The sequence below is a fragment of the Mus pahari genome, chromosome 4 (assembly GCF_900095145.1).
Source record: "Mus pahari chromosome 4, PAHARI_EIJ_v1.1, whole genome shotgun sequence".
Lineage (NCBI taxonomy): Eukaryota > Metazoa > Chordata > Mammalia > Rodentia > Muridae > Mus > Mus pahari.
In genome coordinates, this window is record NC_034593.1 from 54780406 (window position 1) to 54803381 (window position 22976).

General features: G+C 40.2%; 1 protein-coding gene across 3 annotated transcripts in view; it reads left to right on the top strand.

Annotated features, from left to right (window-relative positions):
* The window catches only part of Arhgef26 (Rho guanine nucleotide exchange factor 26), a 116926-nt gene that overhangs the window by 8226 nt on the left and 85724 nt on the right, over positions 1–22976 (top strand). For all 3 annotated transcript variants that reach the window (XM_021195906.2, XM_029537881.1, XM_029537879.1), the window contains 2 exons: positions 18269–18325; positions 21395–21555. In XM_021195906.2, the coding sequence (XP_021051565.1) occupies positions 18269–18325; positions 21395–21555 (218 nt within the window). The remainder of the gene's footprint in view (positions 1–18268; positions 18326–21394; positions 21556–22976) is intronic.

Below are 22976 nucleotides of genomic sequence, written 5' to 3' on the forward strand. Positions count from 1 at the left end.
GTAGCCCTGGCTGTCCTGGAACTCACTCTGTAGACCAGGCTGGCCTCGAACTCAGAAATCCGCCTGCCTCTGCCTCCCGAGTGCTGGGATTAAAGGCGTAAGCCACCATGCCCGGCTTCTATGACATTCTTAAGATTTCTTTCTTTCTTTCTTTCTTTCTTTCTTTCTTTCTTTCTTTCTTTCTTTCTTTCTTTCTTTCTTTCTTTCTTATGGCTCTAGATGCTGAAATGTCTCCAGAAAGTTGATTTATTAATAGATTTATACTCTAATATAACAGTCTGACGTATATCAAAACAGATACCTGGATGTGGAAGCAAATTCAGTTCATTTCATAGAGGACCTGGGAGAAGAGACCTGCTTTTGAATTTTCCCTCAGTGACATCAGCTATACTTGTTCTAAGCTTAAGTCCTGGGGTTGGTTTCGAACTCTCAGCAGACATGTGGACTTCTGTGTCAAAGTTTGATCCAGCTATGCATCATGAAGCTGCCTTGTTCATGACCTCCTGGTGTCTGGCTTCCAATGAGATGAACAAGCACAGATACAGTTAAATAGTACTGTGCATCCTTTAGTACAGTTTTCCATGAGTTCATTCTTTTCCTTGGCCAGGAGGAAATGTGCTGGTATGCCTTTAATGTTGCATACATTATCTTTTAGAGGGCTCCTAGTGGGTCTCACGTGTATTTATTGTCTTGCTTGGCTGTTCCCTGATCAGACCTTTGCCATCTATAGAGCTGCTTAGGTATGAGTCTGCATTTTCTTTGCATCTTTTATATTTTCTTTAAGCTCACATTTACCTTTAACATATTATAAAGTGGTATTACTGTATAGAACAGTTAAAACACACACACACACACACACGGCTTGTAATGGTAACACATCTCCATGCTCCCATCAGCTATAAGGAACCAGGGAATCAAGGTTAACATACTAGCCTATATTCTTCAGCTTCTGTTTTGTTTTTGTTTAGGGGAAGTCCAGTTCAGCAGCCCCTGCTCTCCTGCGTTCTCTTCCTACCTCCCCAGAGAATTCGGAGGGCCTTTGCCCTTGCCATATGGCTTTTCTTTTTCTAAAATGCTTGTTAAAATATAGTCTTGCCATTTAGCCCAGACTGTCCTCCACATATCTGGCCTTAGTCTTTGGAAGGCTGTGATTACAAGTGCCTACCTAGGTCATGCTTACCCAAGATTGGAATTCTATGTAGAACAAAGATGAAGCTGATGCTGGAGCTTCGCAGAGGTGATACTTTAATACCAAAGGGCAGCTACCAGAAGCTATCTGTTAATAAATGCACAGGTTGCAGTCAGCACCGCAAGGGGAGGAGGCTTCATGAGGAAGTAACACTATCAGGGGAAGTGGTCCTGGCACTCCTTATCTGTCCGCCCTCACATCCCGATGCTTTCTTAGAGAGTGGAAGCAGCGTTGAAGGTGGTTCTCTGAAGGCTTCTGTTATTGAGACTAGTTTTGGTATCATTTTGCCACGCTTAACTTTTAATGGGTTAAATTAGTGGAGGAGCCCTCACCTGGCATCTGTGCCTGGGTCACGATTATGCAGCATCTTCGTCGTGTGTGGCTTTGATCCCCATGAGAGAGTAAGACAAGCAGTTTTCTAGCAGTCATTAGGTGTCAGTTTGGCATACATTTAACTTTTTACTTAAAAGGTCCCTGTGGGAGCGCACATGCACCTTGACCACTGTTGAACATTTATTTTCAAAAAGTCTCTTATCTCTGTTGCAAACACCTGCCTGCCTTCTGGTATGATGCAATTTTCTTATCTGTTGACCGTAAGAAGCACGCAGTACGCCAAAGTCTCTTTTGATGTGCAGCAATTTGCAGTAATTTATGGCTGTTATATAAGCTCTTTAAGCCTTCATTCTGTCGTGTAATTTATCTGAGTGTTTTTATTCGTATGACTAACGCCTTTGATTTCATTGGATAATGCCAGGTAGGAAAGTGCTCAGCTGCACAGGTGGCAGGTGGTCCTCATTTACTGGGATGTGACAGATTGAACTGTGGCCTTAAAATCTTCTAGGGGTAAAGGAGAGGCAGACCTGTGCAAGAGAGGTGTTAATTGGTTCCTCAGTGGAATGAGCATTTAGATTGCACAGAGTTCAGATGAACTGGTGGTATGTGCATTGATCAGTGCTGTCTCAGCCCACAAGTTCTCCCTGGAGAAGTGGGATGTTCTGTTGTAATCCAGAATGCAGTCTTTCCTCTCCTAGGATGGGACACGCTCTGTCCTTGTTCACTTGACTGTTGTCATATCTGTTCTTGCCTTCAGGAATTTTAGTACCCAGGATTTAGCTGCTTAAGTGTGGAGGGGACTTTAAGTTTTGAGCTTGTCAAATTGTTTTAGCCCCAAGAGATGATTGATTATCTGGAACGGTGCCCAGAATCAGGGAACCTGCTGCACACAGGTGAATGGCACAGTGAGTCACCCAAATCGGCAGCATGAACCAGAGCCAGCCGTTCTTGGGTCTCTGGGAAAAGCTGTGGGTTTAAAGGAAAATATTGATTGTGTTAGTCAGGGGTAGAACACTGGGTACTTGTTCCGCTCAGTGCCGGGTGCTCTGCCAGTTGAGTCCTGGCTGGAAAGTGAGCTCCGCTTTCCTCCAAAAATTTGTCATTACTGGAATCACAAGAGTATCCTGCTCTTCTGTAAGGACTTTAGCTTTTCAGCATTAGCCCTCTCCCCAGGCACATGCTGGGGATGCTTAAAAAGTGACTGTGAAACCAGTGTTTATTCAGTCCCTTCAGTGACAGCACCAATGGAACACTTGTCAGCCGCAATCTGACCGCATGGCGGGGGGGGGGGGGGGGTGTTTGTATAATTTTTGCTACCTTGAATGCCTGATACCTTCGAGAAGGGTATAGGGTGTGCAGGCTACATAGGCAGAAACTGGATAATGCTGGCATACTTCCCACACCTAATACAGTCATCTTCTCATGGACTCTCCTGCACTTGCTGACAAATGACTCTATCGGGCATCAGGCATCCATGTTTATAGAGTCCAAACTCTCCAGTCAGGGATTGGTTTTTATATTTTCACCAGAGTACTTTGGCTATGTTTTTAGTGGCTAATGGTGTGATGTAGGACTGTATATTCTCTGCTTTTGGGCATATGCAGTCACCTTTGGGAGGCTTTTTGGAACTTGCAGAAATGAGAAATGGAAAGTGTGACGTTCATGAGAATAATTTTGTTGGCTTAAAGATAAGGCAACAAAAGGCATCTTTTGAGTTTTAGCAGTATAATCTGATGGGACCTATGCTTTTGGGTTTAGACCTTATATATTTCAGAAGATACTGTTTTTGTTTAAAACCAGAGATCAACAAATGTTAAAAAAAAAATAAATGTCATTCCTTTTTGCAGAAATGCTTAATACATTTAAAAGCCAAATAAAACTTCCATTTTTGCCTTTAAATTTATTACTTGCCCATACTTGTTGCTTAAAATAGTAACATCTGAAGTCCAGTAACTTTTCATTAATAGTTTTGTAAGACAGCAATCTGATAATTTTTTTTTACCTTAGATGGTAATTAATGCTATCTGTTGTCTTTTGAACTTAACCACCTCCTCTTCTTCTTCCTCCTCCTCTTCCTCTCCCTCTTCTTCCCCTTCCTTTTCCTCCTCCTCTCCCTCCTCTTCCTTTCCCTCCTCTTCCTTTCCCTCCTCTTCCTCTATCCTCCTCCTCCTCCTCCTCCTCCTCCAAGAGAGAATTTCTCTGTGTAGTTCTGGCTGTCCTCAAACTCATTCTAGACCAGGCTGTCCTTGAACACACAGAAAGTTGCCTCTCAAGTGCTTGGATTAAATATGTGCACCACCACTGCCCAGCTTTGAGCTTGATTTTCCATTACACTCATTTGTCCAGTGCCCACATGCATGGGCCCATATCCATGCATACAATGGTGCACAGTGGGGGTCAGAGTACAACTTTGGGAGTTGGTACTCTCAGGTCCCAGGGATCAAACTTATGTCAGCAAGATCTGTAACCTCCTAAACTCTAGCCTGTCCTCTTTTATGTTTAAAATATAGTCATCCTCCATTTTTGGCATATTTTACCCCTTGTAATTATATAGTCATCTTGGGTACCAGTGCACATGTTCATGTTGGACAGTAGGATTCGTTGGCATAGTCTTAGCGATTCTCTATGATTGTATTGAAGTATTCTCTTAGCATTTTTGAAAATTAACTTTAACTTACATAAATAATTTGTAACATGGTCCCCATGCTGAAAAGAATCCAAATGTTCAAATAAAACTGAAGCCTTTTTCAATCTTAACTAATCCTAGTTTTCCTTCCTTTCCCACAGATACATTTTTCTAAGTTTGATAGTACTTTAAAAAAATCTACATACATACTTAAGAAAAATAGGTGATATATACTCATATAAATAATTAGTATGTAAAGTAATATTTGCCCTTTCTGAATTATGAGCTTAGAAACATTTAAGATCTACACATGATTGACAGTATTGTAATTGTTAGATTATTCTGTAGGATTCATATAAATTACTTTGACCTAATGTTTTGTTTGTTTGTTTGTTTGTTTTTTTGAGACAGGGTTTCTCTGTGTAGCTCTGGCTGTCCTGGAACTCAGAAATCCGCCTGCCTCTGCCTCCCAAGTGCTGGAGTTAAAGGTGTGTGCCACCACCGCCTGGCTTGACCTATTGTTTTTACTGGCATGAACTCATTGTATGTAGAGCTGGATTTCATAAAGATGTTTTCTTTGCAGTATTTCATAGACTTGGCTTTATTTCCGCATTAACTTCCCTTTTATCTTTCTTGTATTACTTTCTTCCTTCTCTCAGCCTTCCTTCTATTGTATCATATATGTATATATTGTATATATATAAATGGTCTTATGTGTCTATATAAAAGCTAGGCTTCAGAAATGAATACATACATATTTGTATTTCTGAGTCTAACTCACTTTCCTAGATACAATAATCTCAAGCTGCCTCCGTTTTCTAGTAAATGATATAATTTCATTAGTCTTTATGGCTGAATAAGACTTACATTTGTATATGCATACAATGTTTTTATCCATCCATCTGTTGATGAACACATAGGCTGATTCCATTACTTATTTACTGTGAATAGTGCCACAATAAACATAAATGTGACAGTTTCTCTGGTTTATTGACTTAGGGTTTAGCTGGGTCATATTTTCAGGTTTATATGGGGCTCCATACTTATTTCCATAGTAGAGGTCTAACTGACATTCCTGTCAACTGTGTTCCCTTTCGTCTGAATTCTGACCAGCCTTTGTCTTCTCATTGTAATTTCAGTTTTGTATTCCTTGATGGCTAAGGGTGTGGAATGTGCTTTCCTATGTTTACTGACTATGGTCATTGTGTTAGACAATTTATTGATTAGGTTGCTAGATTATTATTATTATTATTATTATTATTATTATTATTATTATTTTCGTTTTTTTGAGACAGGGTTTTTCTGTGTTGTCCTGGAACTCACTCTGTAGACCAGGCTGGCCTCGAACTCAGAAATTCTCCTGTCTCTGTCTCCTGAGTGCTGGGATTAAAGGCGTGCACCACCACTGCCCAGCTTAGATTTTATTTTGATAATTGGTTTTTAAAAAATTCTTCATACACTCTAAGTAGTAGTCTATTAGATATATGCTGACAAAGATTTTCACTTTTATAATTTTATAATCTGTCATTCACTCCACTGTTTACTTTGATGTATAGAAGCTTTTTAGATCTTGTGGAATTCCATCTGCCAATTTTTATCATTATTTTGAAGTTATTGGAGTTCTTTTCAGAAAGTCTGTGCCTATACCTGTACTCTGAAGTGTTTTCCTCTAATAGTTCTCGGGCCTTAGATTAATGTCTTTAATCCATTTTGAGTTGATTCATTTGAGCTGTGCAGGATGAGAGACTGAGGGCCAGGTTCATTCTTCCTCGTGTTTCTCCAGCAGCCTGTGCTCAGAGTCTTTATCAGAAGTCAGGTGGCTATAATTACACAGGTTCATTTCTGGGCCCTCCCATTCTGCCATATTACACCACACCACACTGCGCTCTGCTCCTTGTGTCTTTTTATGTCAGTGCCATACTGTTTTGCTACTATAGCTTTGTAATATAGCTTAAAATCAGCTCTTGTGATAGTGCCAGCATTATTCTTTTTACCCAAGGTTGCTTACCTATTAGAATCTTTTGTGCATAGGTGTGAATTTTAAGGAAAGTTTTTTTTTTTCCTATTTCTTTAAAGAATGCCATTGGAATTTTGATGAGAATTACATTGACTCTGTATATTGCTTCTGGGAGTGTAGCCATTTTCTTTACACTTACTGTATATATTTATTCAGAGTTTTGTTTTTTCAGTTTCAGTTTTTTGTTGTTGCTGTTTTTTAGTAGTATCCAAATTTGAGGACTATTTTACTGTACCTCTTTATATATTGTATATCATTTGGATGTGGTTCACAATCATCTTTAAAGGGTTTTCTTGTGCTAAAGAGATGGCTCAGTAGGTAAAGGCACTTGCCTGGCAACATGAATTTGACCCCTGACACCTACATACTGGAAAGAGAAAACTGACCTCCACACATCCCCCATCATACAAGCACCATGAGCACGCTTACACGTACCCACACATACACACATGCACGCACATGTACATATGTAAGTGTAATAACACATTTAAAGCTTTACTTTGGGTCAGGAGATGTAGTTCCTGGTGGAATCTTTAATAAATATGAATGAGACTCTGATTTCAATGTCTGTGATCAAGAAAAATGTTTGTCTGTTTGTTTGTTTATCTAGATTGTAGTCACATTTAACTTTGTAGTCCATTGTGTGAACAAATGCAGAGAAATAGAGAACTGAATTATTCTGTTTGCATCTGATTTGTTGTGGTCTGAGTGGTAGATATACCAGTATTCACATTATGGATTCTTCTGAAGGAAAAGTAGGGTATGGAAAGGTAGGGTGGTGAGTGTGTGTACATGTGGTTGTCCCTTAGGGAAGTAGGAACTAGGCCACAGTCAGGTGTTCCCAGAAAGTGGGGAGAGGTGAGCATAGGTTATTTAGTTTATATAGTGTGAGTGAAAAAGGAGATGCTTCTGTCTAAAACCAGCTCCTGAAATCCTGAGGAAGAGGATGTTATTTCACTGAGTTAAAACACCAGCATGGGATTCTGATAGGTGATAGGAGGTAGTTGTCAAAATTGTATTGCTCAGAGGTTTTTTTTGTTTGTTTGTTTGTTTGTTTTTTTAATTTACTGAGAATATTTACAGTCTGATGTTCTCCAGATGATCAGTCTGTATTCGGTCTTCAAATTATTAGGGCATTCGTTATCTGCATGCCTATTAATTGAGAAGACACAGAGGGAGTACGGAATCGGCAAACGGCTGCAGGAGAGAATCATCAGTGAGGGACAATTGTAGACTGATTCTCCCTTTGATGTGAGAAGTGAACTCTGCCACCTGAGCAAACTGCAGTGACTTCAAAACGGAGCAGTTTCTTCATTAGATGGTGAGAGATCCCACTATTGGAACTGCTGTGCTAAGGTGTGTGGTCAAATGCTCCCAGAGCAATAGGGAGGCCTGGAGACACAGAGACACCTGCATCCTTTCTCAATAAGAGCAGCAGTTCAATAGCTGGCTGTCAAGAGAGCTTGGGGCCCTCCATGGATCATCAAAATCATGATTAATTTACATGTAGTTGAACTCCTGACCAGAGCACTGATGTGCCAGGAACTGTACTTGGTCGTTTCACAGTGTATGTAGCCCTTGGGAGAATATCATAAAAATCGAGGCAGCTTTGACTCTGTTAAATATGTCTGTCTGACTCTTTGCTGCTTCAGACTCTTGAGATGGCCTGGAACACAGCCTCCCGTAATGGGCACATGTGCCCAGTCACTGGCAAAGAGGTCCAGCATTTTCCGCTAGTGCTCTGCAGTGAAATGACTTGGGGGTCTGTCTGCCGGCTCCCTTCTATAGGCTCCTTTCCCATTTTCAGTGTGCCTTCCTTCCCTCCAAAGCTCCTACAGACTGAGAGTGTCTGTGGTCCTGTAACTTTGTCTTGGGGCTGCCTAACGTGGCTTACTCTCCTGTTCCTGCCGGCTTCCAGACGTAACTCACCAGGCTGCTTTCTCGAGGAAGAGGGTTACGCAGGCTATGCTACTTTCTCCTACTTTTCAGGTCACTTAAACATGGTGTCCTGGCCAGGTGCCTGACTGGCTCAATTCTAACCAGCTTCAGCCTCCACTGTCATGTGTTATGCTATGAAGTGTGGCCACTAACCTCTTCAGGTAGTGCTTTTCTCTTTTCCTCTCACTCTCTCCTTATGCTGGATAGCTTTATGTCAACTTGACACAGCCTAGAGTTATCTGAAAGGCGGGAACCTCAATTGAGAAAAATGCCTCTGTAAGATCCAGCTATAAGACATTTTCTTAATTAGTGATTGATGTTGATAGGGCCCTGCTCACTGTGGGTCATGCCATCCCCAGGCTGATGGTCCTGGGTTTTATAGGAAAGTAGGCTAAGCAAGCCATGGAGCAAGCCAGTAAACAGCACCTCTCCACGGCCTCCGCATCAACTCCTGACCTCCAGGATCCTGCCCTTTTTAAAGTTCCTGCCCTTTTTTAGTTTTTGACCTAACTTTCTTCAATGATGAGCTACAATGTGGAATACATTTTTCTTCCAGAGTTGCTTTGGTCAGGGTATTTCATTGCAGCAGTTATAAATAAAACACTCCCCTTTCCTCTGTTCTTTCTCCCATCTGTGCTCCCCTGATGCACCCCTTCCCTACTGCCTTTTTTCCTTCCCAGAAGCTGTGCTTATAGACTAACTTATAGAAGTCCATAAGTGTATCATTGCAACTATGGTCTGTATCAGTGTGGCAGAATACAAATCTCTCCCTCTCTTTATGTGTGTGTGTGTGTGTGTGTGTGTGTATAAGTAATAAAGTCACTACATTCACTTCAAAGTTGTAACATCTGGGAAGAATGCTAGTATCTCATGACAAGTTACATTTGTTTGCTCCTGCAGTGTAGTGAATGGGACCGATAAAACAATCCTGAAACCAGCTTATACTCTAGGGATTTAGAGAACAGTTTAGACTATGAAAGGTCTAAGCAATATTTTCAGAAGAATAGAGAAAAAAAGAGTGAACTTGACTGACACAGAAATCATACACAGTGGGAAAGATTAGAATTCTATTCACAAGATGTCAGTAGATCAGACAGGACAGAGAGGCACAGAAGTTTCAGTGAAGCCAATACGTGTATAAAGTATGTCAGCAAAGTTCCTACGTAGGCAAGAGGGAACAAAGGGGACAACATTTGGTGTCTGCTCCTCAGGTCTCTGTACAGTGAGCTGCTTCACTCCTGAAGACACCCCTGTGTGCTTTGTGCACGCCTAATAGAAGGCATCAGCTTTTCTCGCCTACTCTTTTCTGATAGTCATTTTGCTCAAGTTAAATTTATTGCAGACCTAAGAAAGGACCCTCAGTGCCAGTGTTCTGAGTAACTCATTGTCTTGCACTCTGCCATCCCGATCCACCTGCTACTTTACAAGAAGAATAAACACACATAAAAGAGCAGCTAAGACGCTGGCTGCTGCCACCACCTTTACAAGCAGGTGTCCTTTTGTCTCTAAGAGAGGCATCTCACACCACCTCCCTCATTCCCTCCTGACTCAGCCCTTTGCTATGTGTCAGGACATCATTGCCAGGTATGTGGAACCCAGCCTGATCATCCTCCTTATCTCTAGTCCTCGCAGTCCTGTCTGTCACCACTCTTTCTCAACACAGCCTCATAAACCTTTCTCGGTTTGGACCAGACTCAAATCTTTCTTGCTGCGTCCTTTTCTCTTATTGTCTTCAGTTCTTCTAGTTGCTAGTGCCCACTTCTCCTTCCCTCCCATGGCTTCCCTTTTACAAGGCAGTACTGTTACTGTGCATTGTTTGTTTTATTTCTCTTCTCAGAAGGAAGATACTAAAACATTTTGGGTTTTGTTATTGAAAACGGTCCTTTCATTTAAAAGCTAAGACGTGTTTATTATAGGAAAAGTCAAGAACTACTAAGTAGACAAAAAGAAAATTGAAATTAATTGAAATCTCTCCTCATCCAATCACTGTGGACAGTTTGGTTCATAAGTTCTCTGGTCTTTAAGAAACGGTGTGTAGAGAGGGCTTGAAGGGATCGATCAGTGTTTAGAGCATATGCTGCTCTTGTCGAGGACTGACGTTCTGTTCTAACACCCACATTGAGTGCTGCAAAACTGCTTGTGTTCCTGGAGATCTGGACCCCTCTTCTGTCCACAATAAACACCTGTACTCGTGCACATATGCACGCCCTTACAAGTACACATACTTAAATATTGAAGAAACCATTAGGTTTTTAAAAATATGTACATAGATATTTTCTTTTAAGCATAAATTCATTGTTGTGGAAGTAGCTTTGTTCTTTGTCATTTTTCCTTTAACAATGTCTGTGTCTGTGAACTTGACATCAATTTTTTTTTTTTTATCTAACACTATTCTAAATGCCTTTGGCTATTACAATACTTTCTTTTATATTTTCTTAAAGCCCATATACTATTTCATTAAGTGAGTAGAAATTTAGTTCTTTATTTTTCTATTATTTGTCTTAGTTTCTAATTATTCACTCAAAATTTAATGTTACTTTTTAAAAAATAATTTTAATATATTTATTTAAAAAATTTTCTGTGTTTTCATCTTTTACGTACACATGTACATGTGCATCATGTATGTATGTGCCTGGTGCCTATGGGTCAGAAGAGAGCTATGGGTCTCCCAGAACTGGAGTTCCAGATGGTTGTGAACTACTGCATCGGCAGTATTGAATTCTGAATTCTGCAAATAACTGTTGAGCTCTCTCTTCAGCCCCTAAGATTTTTTTTTTTTATTGCAGAAGCAATACAAATACATTTTCTTTTCAGCAAAGTTGACATTCAGTTCAGACTGGCAGCTGCCTTGTCTGCATTTCCAGTCCCAACTATTCAACTGCTAATTGCTATTATTGTTCTGGTCCTCATTATTTTGTTAAATAATCCACTTTTTGAAACTACTCATTTTTGTTAAATGACATTATAGAATTTCCCTTTTATATGTTACATCCTTTCTAGTTCTCACATGTTAGCAAATCTCATATTCTGTTTTAATTACTGATGTATACACAAGAGATACATCTTACACTTATTTGGGGAAGGAGAATGTATAAATTTGGGCCCACACTCAGAAGCACACAGGTGGATGTAGATGAGGGAGAACAGTAAATGAAGGAAAGGGATTTGTTTAGTGGGAGAAATGTTGGGACTAATAAACTAGTTCAGTCAGGAGGCCGTGCTGACAGCTCAGCTCCTGATGCGGCTGACTCTGGGAATCTAATGACTTGTGGTTTCTGGGGCATTGAGGTGGGGGAGGACCTGGGCAGGAGTAGCTGTCAATCATGACTCCAACCCCAGCAAAGACATTTGAGGGGACTAGGAGACCAGAGAGTTGGTAACAAACATGAGGACTTAGAGCCTGCTTTAAAAAGCTGGATGGTGGCATGCAGTTTAATCCCAGCACTGGGAGGCTGAGATGGGATCTCTGTATCTTGGTGGCTAGTGAGCCGAGCCTAACCCATAAACTTCAAGCCATGCAAGACTTTGTCTCAAAAAGAAGGTGGTTACCTCCAAAGGAACAATAACTAAGTTTGCCCTCTGGCTTTAGATATACTCTCAAAAACATGCACCTACAAATAACACACACACACACACACACACACACAGAGGATAGTGTGCTGCAGCGGCTAAGAGGTCAGCGTGTGGAATGTGCAGGCAGGGAAGTGGTGATCTGAAAGGCAAGCTTTTCTATGTCTTACTTTTAACTTGTGAACTAGGGATAATAATATTTACCTTGAAGGGTTGTAGGTTTAAGATGCCTGAATAAAACTGTGCCTGGTGCATACATAATAAACATTTGACATGTTTGTGAGTACAGAGAACTCTCCATCAGGAGTTGGCTAGACATAGCTAGTGAGAGCAGGTGAGAGAGCTGGCTGCAAAGGAGGAATGCATGCTCATCTCCAACATAACATGAATTATTGCAGTTAATTCTTGCTCATTTAATTACTGTTTGTATTTTCAGCCTCACATCTATCTATATTGGAATAACTTACATTCATTTGGGAATCTTGGCCTTATGTAAAAGCCTCAATCCCTGACCTGTGTTATCTGATTTTCTATCATTTGAATGGATCTGATACTTGCCTGCTTGACAATGCATGGTTGCTGTTGAGGGCCAACAACTTCCGGGAGGATGATGGAATTGAGCTTAACAATAGAAGATTGGAGAGGGTTTTGGTCTTTTAAACAAAGGAATCAGGAGGTCACAGGGACATCACTTAATATATTTTAAACTGCAAATGTTTAAGGTCTGTGCCTTACTGGCTTTTTCTTTCCCTTCTTTCCTCCATGTTTGTCTTGGTTCTTTCCTTCCCTCCAAATAGCATCCTCTCTATTTACTCACTGTTCACCAGGTCAGTGGTACTGCCTCCATCTTGACCTTATATGTCTGCTCTTAAGTATGCAGGTCTCTGATACTTTGAAAGAGAGATGTCCTCTGTGCCTTGTAGCTTATATAATTGGATGTCTCAGTCAATGAAGTGGAGAGAACCCCTGGAGTCTAAATTGACCGCACCATTTCTGGACCGCATCAGCTGTGTCATTGTCACAGATGCCATGTTCTCTTTGCATGGAAAGAACTCTGGCTCATTTATACTTTAGAAGTGACGTCGTTGTGGAAGACTAGAAGGGTTCAGGAATGACTGTGTCCTATAGTATAATTTGTGCTTAGTAGCCCCATTCTACCTAGGCTGTTGGAAAGGGCCCTTGAGAGAGGAGAATGGCTACTGGAGATGAGTAACCAGCTTATTTTCTGCAATTGAGTAGACTCTGGCAAGTTAAATGAGTTTAGTTCAAACAGGAATCTAGTATAAAGTGCTTTGTGAAATGACAGGGATTTTAGATTATAAATATGTAGTATAGTTTTTAACTGTCTATACAGTTTTGAATCTTCCTGGTTAGTCAATTTACATGAGTCTCCCTATTCTGTTTTCCCTGAGTGGCAGAGAAATAGACAGGGAACACAGATACCCATCTTATCCAGAAAGAGCCTTATATCACAGAGGGGCAAGAACATAGCGTTGTTTGCACCACAGAAAAAGTTGGTCTAATGAGCCAAGTACTGATGCTCTTGATCTTGGCTCTGCACAGAGAGAGGGCCATGGACAGGTTCAGAGTTAAGGGGCTTTCTTAGAGAACTTGGCTGATAATCCTGTCACGGGGCAGAAAATACTGAATACCATCTCTGGATTGCCTGTCAGCTCTCTGTAATGTGAAGATGCTTAGCGTAATTGTACTGACTGCAGAAGTGAATCAATGGGGGAAGCTTATCTTTTTTCTTCCCTATGGCATTCGGCTTTGAAGCTTAGACTTTGCATAGTCCCAATGTTCAGGTTGCTATTAGAAAATACCACAAACTAGGTGGATTATAAAAACAGAAGTTTTTTCCTTATAGTTCCGAAGGCTGAGAAGTTCAGTTCAAGGCAGAGTTGGTATTTGGTGAAGGACTGCTTTCTGACTCAGAGTTCCTTCTTGCTGCACATGTACATAAGCCTAGGAGACTTGTGAGCTGATACCATCAGCTTGGAGGATAGGGTTTCAGAATTTGAGAGAGACCCAGATTACAGACATCAAAAAGGAAACTGGCATAAATTAACATCTGAATTCTTGCTTTGACTTATTTACCCTTCTAGAGATTTGGTAAACTCTGAGGAGAGAACTAGGCAATTTCATATCCAAGGAAGTGCTCTCTCTTAAATTTAGCAAATTGTTAATTTATCATTCAGATATATAAAATACAAAGGTCACAAAGATCAAAGGGAAAGAAATTAAGTGCTGATTACAACAGGGAATATATAATCGACAACTGAAATTATACTTGTAGCATAGTGAGTTTTCTGCATTCTCTGTCTTAAGCCATAGACACACTTTCCAGTCTTCAACACGTCAGAAGTGCAGTCTTTCACATTCTGATGCTTTATTTGAATTAATTTTTATTCACTTAAAATGGTAAAGATATTGATGTGTTTGACTGTGTAGCGTCTACTTGGCCAGATCTGAATAGTTTGGTTAACTGGTTAGATTGTGCAAAGTCAAGAACCTCACAGAGATTCTTCAAGAACTGAATTCAGCTCTTAAAGTTTCATAAATATACTTTCAAAGTTCTACTTACTGATGATAAGTAAGTTTAATTAAGCAAGAAGGTTCACATGCCGTCCCTCTGGCCATCTGCCTGTTTCCATTTGTACCCAGCTGGGGCTTTGGGATGAAGTGTATATTTAAGAAATGACAAAGGAGGCTCCCATTCTTGCATCTTGCCAGGAGACTCTAAACTGGACTGGGAAGCTATTTGTTCAGCATCTAGTGAGTGTGAAAGTTCAGCTTAGGGAAAGAAGGAATAAGAAGCTGCCCACAGGGCTAAACCCCTTTCTCCAAGCCTTGTACCAGCAATAAAGCTGATAAAGTGGGTACTGTGATTTTCATGCTAAAACTAAGATTACACAATTAGAAATAAAAAGCTGAACAATTTTAGTTTCTTTGATTGTAGATGGAAAATTAGAGCTCATATGTGTGGGTAGCTAGTATGTTATTTTCTTTTCCATACATGGAAACAAGGGATGTGCTTAAAGACATGGATTAAACATGACTATTCTTTAGATTCTTTTAGCAAGAGCTTGTGAGCTTCAGAAAGCCTGTGACATTTAAATCTGCATAGAATTGTTATGATTTAAAAAAGCCTTGCAATGTCTCATTTCAGCTTAAGTATACTGACAAGATTACTATTGAATTTTGAATATTTATTTGAAAAGGACTTTCTCAAAGCATCTTGTATACATTCTTCTTTCTCTCTCTTCAGCCTGCTTTGTACTATGCCTTCCTCCCTTTCTTCTGTCCTCCTGTTCGACGCTCCTGCACTCTCTGGCTCTCTCTGGCTTCCACCACTCAGTCCAAGGGGCATTGTGGATCCCTCTGACCTTGCTCATCTCTGCACACTTCTCCCAAGCCATCTGATCCACTCATGACCTTGTGCCTCCAGATAGCTGCCGTGCCCCTTGGGTGCTACTTAATGTGGACATGCCCTAGGTAGACAAAATGATTCTTCTGGCATCCTGTCCACGGTGTTAGTAGCTGATACAGGAGGATGGGCAGAGGGAGGACAGGCTCTGTGACCCTGGCTGCCAGCCACAAGGGACTGCTGGGTCATAACTCACTAGAGTGAACTTTCAGCCTCCTTGAATCTGCTCCAATTCAGTTTCCTTAATCATAATTCAAGAGCACTTCCTGGATTTTTTTTTTTCCCCTACTACATTTGTCTGGGGACACCACTGGCATTTTATACATGGCTTGGTGAAAGGAATATTTTGTCATTCATTGCATTAGTATTACAGAAAAGTGATGCTTCTTTGCATAGTTCAACTTCTTCCCCATCCCTAGGGTGACTGCTTTAGCGGTTCTTTGCTCCTCTTGATTGAATGACGAGGTACTCTTCCACCCTCAGACATAACCAGCTGTCATCTATGTGGGTTTCTAAGCAGAGCATTTGATTTTCCTCAACAGAAACATTTCAGATGTAAACTCCAGTTAGATAGAGAAGCCAGCAGTGTGGCAAGGCCTGCTGGTGACCTCACCTGCAGGGATTGTGGCGCCGTGCCTGCCTGCACATCCATCCACCAGGGCTCTGTCCGACAGGAAATCCTGTCAAGTTCCTGCCCAGGCTTACCAAATGGAGCTCTGAACGATTCCATTCTCTGGCCAGTCTCCTGCCTTATTAAAACATGTTCGGAAGCCTTTTTCACCCAGGAGTTCTTGCTGACAGCTTGACCTTGGGTCAGGATGGTGGCTAAAGATAAGAAAGAACGTTCTTTGATAGACACGGTCCACAAAACACATGGAAACTTTGGTACAGACCTGGCATGAGAAGGAGTCTTTGTGATGATAGCCTAGCCCTAGAAATGGGGTGCCTGTCACAGAGAGCAGGGGTCACTATAAATCATTAAAAGTGAAGCTTTGCAGTTGGGCAGGCATAGACTGGATCCAGGCCTTAGTCCTTATAGCTGTGTCCTTTTGGATTCCAAGTCTCAGTTGACACCATCTGTGAACACTATTGTTTCCAGAAATTTTATGAGAATCCAATGGGAAAATATATGAAGTGCTGAACACAGTTCCTAGCATGAAATAAGTGATAAATGATTATTGATTTTACTATTGATTTGGGACTCGCTCTGCTCTAATGCTCTCTAAATCATTTTTAAAACAAAGACAATGGTGTGGTTGTCTGCAGTTTCTACAACAGTACTATGGAGAGAGAACTATGCTCCACTGGCCTTCATGATAGGGTATGTGTCACTCCCCTAGGACCTGGTGAACATCTTGCAATGATGGCCAGGGATACTTTTAAGGTTTCATCTTCTAGACCCCCAACTTCTGACTATTCTTCTAAAATTAGACAAGGCTTCTTGCCCATCTGCTCTTTCACATTTCCGTCTTGCCTGTTTGATACATAAAGATATTTCTCTTACCCATCTCAAATCTTTCCATGGCATCTTGTCCTGAGTTGAAAATCTAGGACCCTAAGAAGACCCTGATGACAAAATGACAAGAGTGAGTTTGAAATATTGGTTTTAATGGAATCTCCTTGACTAAAGGCATCATGAATCCGACTCTTAGTGGGAGCTGTCTTCATAAAAAAAAAAATTACTTTTTAATCTTAGTAAATGTCAGGCATAGTGGCCCAGGCTTTTAATCCCAGCTCTTGAGAGGAAGAGGCAGAGGCAGAGGCAGAGGCAGGTGGATCTCTGTGAATTTGAGCCTTTTATAGTAAGTACCAGGACAGTCAGAGCTACATAGTGAGAGCCTACAAGCTAGCAAGCAACCAAGCAACCAACCAACCAACCAACCAACCAACCAAAGAGAACCCAAAACCAAACAACCTCACACAATGTTAGTAATTGTGCTGCCTTAACCCTAGGTTGCTAATGACGTCTGCGGTGATTATCTGTTTCAGGATGATTTTTTAATACTTGGAGCTCAGTGATTATAGGGAATTTTAGAAAAGTAACGTGAAAAATATCTCTGGTTTCAAAGTATTCTAATCATGATTAATACGATACCTGAACACATTTTTTTATATTACACCATGAAATTTTTGTCGGGAATTGTCATAAAAATATGATTTCAAGAAGAGAAGAACAATATGAACTGTCAAACTGCTAAGGAAATTGGTTTGTTTTACACGGATGGTAATGGATATCAAATAATTACAATTTTATGTTACTTTGGGTGAGTTTTAAAAATTTGAGGGTTTAATAGTTATCAGACATGTTCTTTTAGGTTTTTAAGTTTATGGTGGAAAAGGTTAGGTATCAGTTTAATAAAGAGGCTTGAGAAACAGTTCTTAATGTTTCAGGGTCCTGTTTCATTGCTATAGATTTCTTACCTGAAAGGAACATCTCTGTAATGCTCAGGGTGTGGCTGTCTCTCTTCATGACTACCTTCTGCTATGTGAACCTTTGGCTGGAAGTCAAGGAAGTGTTAGGTGTGCCAGAAGAAAAGCAGGCCCCTGCTTCTTGGAGTTGGTGGCCGCCTTCATTCTTGGGTTTAGGAAGTGGATATTGATGGGAGCTCCAGCAGTCAGATGGGTGTATAGTGGAGATGAGCAGTTCAGCCTCCACCATGTGGAGTTCTGCAAACTCCACAATGACACCACAGCTGTATGTCAAGTACATGGCTGGTACTTCCATGTCTCAGAGACACTGCTGCTTCCAAAGCACAGGCAGATTGATGTTCTTGCTTGTCAGTTAAATCTGCTGAGGCCACAGCTGCTTGACAAGGTGGTGGGAAGAGCTCTGAAGAACCCTGACAGCCCTATGGTTAACTGATAAAATGACTTCTTTGTGTAAACTTGGACAGTTAGCTCTCAGAGCGGTCAATCCTTTTCTTTAATTTATGATTTCTCCTTTATGACTTGGATGTAATTTGATATTCTGGAACTAGCCAGAACTAAAGACTAAAACAAAAATTTGAACTGACGCCACTGTGTTTTTTTTCTTTTTTTCTTTTTTCTTTTTCTTTGCATTGAACTATGCTAATTCTACATCTTGCATGGTTTCCTTTAATTCATTTTTAAAAAGCATGCTTCATGTAGAAAGCAAGCAGTTAAATTCAGCTTTATCTTTTCTTCTAGGTGAAAAGAAATGGGCTGTCTCAGACAGTGAGCCAGGAGGAAAGGAAGAGACAAGAGGTATGTCAGTGATGTGTGTGTGTGTGTGTGTATGTATATATGTGCATATAGTCTATATATATNTATATATATATATATATATATATATATATATATATATATATATTCTTCACCTACTATATGTCCAAGGTTTGGAAACATGGTGTTCTCTTTCTATGAACATAGTAAGTTTTATCTTTGAATGAAGCTTCACATGTCTTAGCCCCCCAGAACAGAAAAAAATTATAAATGTCTCTACAGCATTGACATTGAAAGAACAAAGGGCATCGAAGAAATATGTTGAAATACAGACATTAGATCCTGCGGCTGAAAAAGCCAAAATCAGAATCCAGTGCTTAAATTAGTCCCTGCACAACACACCCTGATCATGCTGTGAACACCGCTTGGAGAAAACTTGGAAAAGGATACGGGTTTGTGGAATATCTTTGCTTACTTAAAAAAAAAAAATAGATAAAAGGCAGGGCAATAGAACTTTATAACTTGGAATTGAAATCAATACAGCTTAATATTTTTGCTTTTTTTGCTTTGTTTTTTGAGACAGAGCCTTGCTATGGAACCCTGGCTTTTCCAAGACTCTCTATGTAAACCAGGCTAGCCTCAACTCACAGACTTCTGCTGTTTCTGCCTCCTCAGTGCTAAGGTCTCACAAATGTACTGCCACCGCCTGGCTTTGCTCGTTCTTCTAATACGCTGAATGTGTTACTTTACTCATGTTATGCATTGTAGCATGTGTCCATACACATGCTTTGACATACGGGTAAATTAATTTGGCACAGACACACCAGTATCCTTGTCTTACTCAAATGGCATGGAATAAAGGAGCAATATGGGTACATAATAATAACATTCTTAAGTTTAAAAAGGTTGAAAAATATAGCATAGCATTTGAGGGGACCCAGAGGTGAAATTAACAGATGCAGAAAATCTCATTTTTTTTCCCCACAGTTTGCAAAGACAATAAAACATGATAGAAATCTTGGGTTTTCCTTAACTCAATTTCTTTATTCCACAGAGAGAAGTTGAATTGCATGTTGCTGTGTGTTCTTCAATCTACATTTTAAAATCATGAGTTCCATATGCACACATAGACACTAAACGTTGGAGCGCTTATTTTTCACACTCAGTATATTTGGGGGTTTGTCTGTGACGGTCATTTTTGTTTTGTTTTGTCTTTTTTTTTTGTTTTGTTTTGTTTTTTGTTTGACCCATATTTTCTCTGTATAGCTCTGGCTGTTCTAGAATTCACTTTGAAGATTAGGTAGCCTTGAACTCACAAAAATCCACTGCTTTTGCTTCCCAAGTGCTGGGATTAAAGGCATGCCCCACCACTGCCTAGTCTATGGAGGTCATTTTTTAAGTCTCTGTATGGCGCTCCATCTCTTCTGATTACTTATTTTAGATTCACTAAGCAATGGCAGAGAGTAGGGCTTTTTTTTTTAATATTATGGAATAAATGATACTTATAAAATTCCACTTTTAAATCTTATGCATTTGAATTTTGTCTGTTTCTATTGAACTCTATTAGTGTTGATGGGGCGCTTCAGTCTCTCACTCGTACCTCCTCTCTCTTCCTCAGGCTAACCCTTGCTTGCTCTGCCATAGTCAGTGCCTCTTCAGTTACACAGTCAACCGTTATCACCATAAACTTTTCCACAGAGGAGTGAGCACTTGCCTTTGCGTGTGATCTCTGCTGTGGCGTTCAATGCATCTTTTGTCTGTCTTCGTATTTTGGGTGTGAGTGTTAGAAATATTTGAAGTCATTCCAAGGCCCCAAATACATTAAGCATTTATTACTATTATTTTTGTTCAGGAATGGGGAATTTTCTTTAGTTTCTTTTTTTCTCTTTTTCCATTTATTTATTTATTTACTTTTTATTTCTTAGGGACAGTTTTGTTGATTGTATAGACTTATACAAGGTACAGGCTAACTCTTAGTGCTCTTATTCTTTAAAATGAAAAATTTAAAATAGTTTTTAAAAAATAATTTTCTAAAAAAGAAAAAATATACAAATTTTAAGATAAAACTTTTAAGTAGTTATGTCTATTATTTCCTTAGCTGAGGCTAGACCAGCATTTTAAGGTGAAGGCTTCCAAAACCTTACAGATATTAAAAAGGACAGCAAATGTTGACGGTAGCTCTGCTAACTTGATGTAGGAGATCTATTCCAGTGTCCAGCCGCTGGGAATCCACCTGCCTGTGTCGGTCCTCCTTCCACCCAGCTGCTTTCCTCTGTGCTCTTGGGGCAGGGGCTTGAAGGAAACAAGACCTAGAGGTCAAGGTACCAGGGCTAGGAAGAATGTTTACACGTAACACTCCACCCCCCACACAGAGAAATTCCTCAAGCATTCCCGTTAGGAAAGAATCTGAGTCTGACTTCTTTGAAGAGGTAGATGAATTCTTTACACAGGGCGTTGGTGTCTCTAGATGTAGCCTGGCATTTCATCATCCACAGTTATCAGAAATCTGTGTCTGTCACCAAGAGTCTCTGCCGGGGGTGCCTTTGAGTGTAGAAGGGTGGTTTGTTGAGCAGATGGAATTGCTTTCAGATGTATGAGTTATATAAAAGAATTCCTGTGGCTGCTGAGAACCTTCTCAGGGTAGGTGTGGGCATGCTGCACAGTATTTGCTGCTGTCGACTGCAGATTAGTCCTATTAAGACACACAGATCGAGCAGGAGAGGGGATTGAGGGGACAGTTGTGAGAAGATGCTCTCATAAATTCTCATTCTCCCTGAAGCAGTGCACTTTAAAAGCAGGACTGGCGGAGATGACCCCAAAGGTTAATTAGTGTCACAGTGAGATTTTATGACATGCCCTATTTCCTTCCATAGATTGTACCCTGTGGCAAAGGCATGACCTCAGGACCTGGTAGAAAGTCATCCTGACTCTTTTACTTCTCCTTATGTGCAGGCGGTCACAGTCCTCAGTTTGGGTACACATGCCTTCTCTGAAGACGGTCGTTTGGTCATGCAGTTCCCATGCCATTCCTGTAGACAACAGTGGAGCCTGTGTTTGGTTCTTCAGCTGAAATGATTATCGACATACTTTTATTTTTTTTTTCTTTCCCAGGCAATCTTTGAAGTCATATCGTCAGAGCACTCCTACTTACTCAGCTTGGAGATCTTGATACGGATGTTTAAAGACTCCAAGGAACTGAGTGATACAATGACTAAGACAGAGAGGCATCACCTTTTCTCCAACATTACCGATGTCTGGGAGGCCAGCAAAAAGTAAGTGCTCCTCAGTGTTCCCGTGGCCAGTCTGGGGCAGCACGCACCAGGCCACACCTGTGTCCTCTGCCAGTGGGGTCAGGAAGTCTCTGGACCACCCAGCTGCCTGATGTCCTTATACCTCGAAGTCAATTTTAAGATGTGTCTTGAATGGCCCATTTAGATGGTCAGCATCAGTCCTTGCTACTTGTCGCAGCAGGGAGCTACCTCAGGTCTATTTCTCTGCATCTGCTTCTCCCTTCTCTTCTGTTTACAGGAGCAGACAGGAGCCTGTTCTGGGCTAGGACTTGTCTATTTTTGTTTAAAAAAAAAAAAAAAAAAAAGAGAGGCTTGTTCTTTGGATGCAGTATTTGGATAGACTCTAACAGTGTTTTTAATTCTTTTGCTTTTGCGTCTTCTCATAAGATGTTGATACCTTTTGTGATACTTTTGCATACAATCAAAAACCTTAACATTTTTTCCCTCAAATTTGCTTTTTTTCACTTAAATATTTTCAGGTATACACAGATGAAATTTTACTGATAATTGCCATAGTGTTTAGTAAGGAAGAAACATTTCCTTATGTAACTACACTTTTCTTTATAATTTTATTCTATTTGTTTTTTTTTTTTTTTAATGTGCGTGTAGGTGTGTGTGTGTGTGGTAGATTAATTTATTTGAAAACAAAGATGCCACAAAAACTTATATGGTAAGGACTCCCATTATGTACTGATTGCTGGCCACCTGAAAAGCATCTAGAGCAAACATTCCTTCCTTCTTACACGTATCCTACAAAATAGATTATGATTTATATAAGAAAATAAACATTTTCTCATTTTTCATTTCAATGGTAATATTCTGTGGAAAACGATTCTTCTCTGTCCCCCCTTTGAACTAAATTTTACAAACCATTATGTGTCTATACTTAAAAGTCTTTCCCTTTAAAAAAAAATACTTTTTCATTGCAAAATATTTACCGAAGTCACCAGATCATGTGTTCTGCAGCATGAGTGCAGAACATAGGGGTTGCTGATCCCTCTCACATCTGTCAGTTCAGTAAGGACTGCGGAATGCTGTTTCTCTAACCCAGTGTTCAGGGAGTAAGGTATAGTTCTCTGAGGGAATGCACATATACCTGCCAGTGGACCCAGTGATGGCCTTGCTTTGTTGCTGATGTCCAAGTTTTTCTAGTTTTAGTCTTAGTAATCTCTGGCCTTCTTGCTATGTAGTATTTCAAGATCAGTTTTATAATTCTTGCTCTAGATCTAGAGTCAGCGGGAGAGCCTTAGTATCATTTGATATTTTGTAAGAATTCAGAAGGTGCTCATTGCTGGATGGTTTTTTGAGCTTCAGTAGATAACCAAACACCAGAAAGTCCAAATTCACATCACACCTATAGAAATATATATATATATATATATATATATATATATATATATATA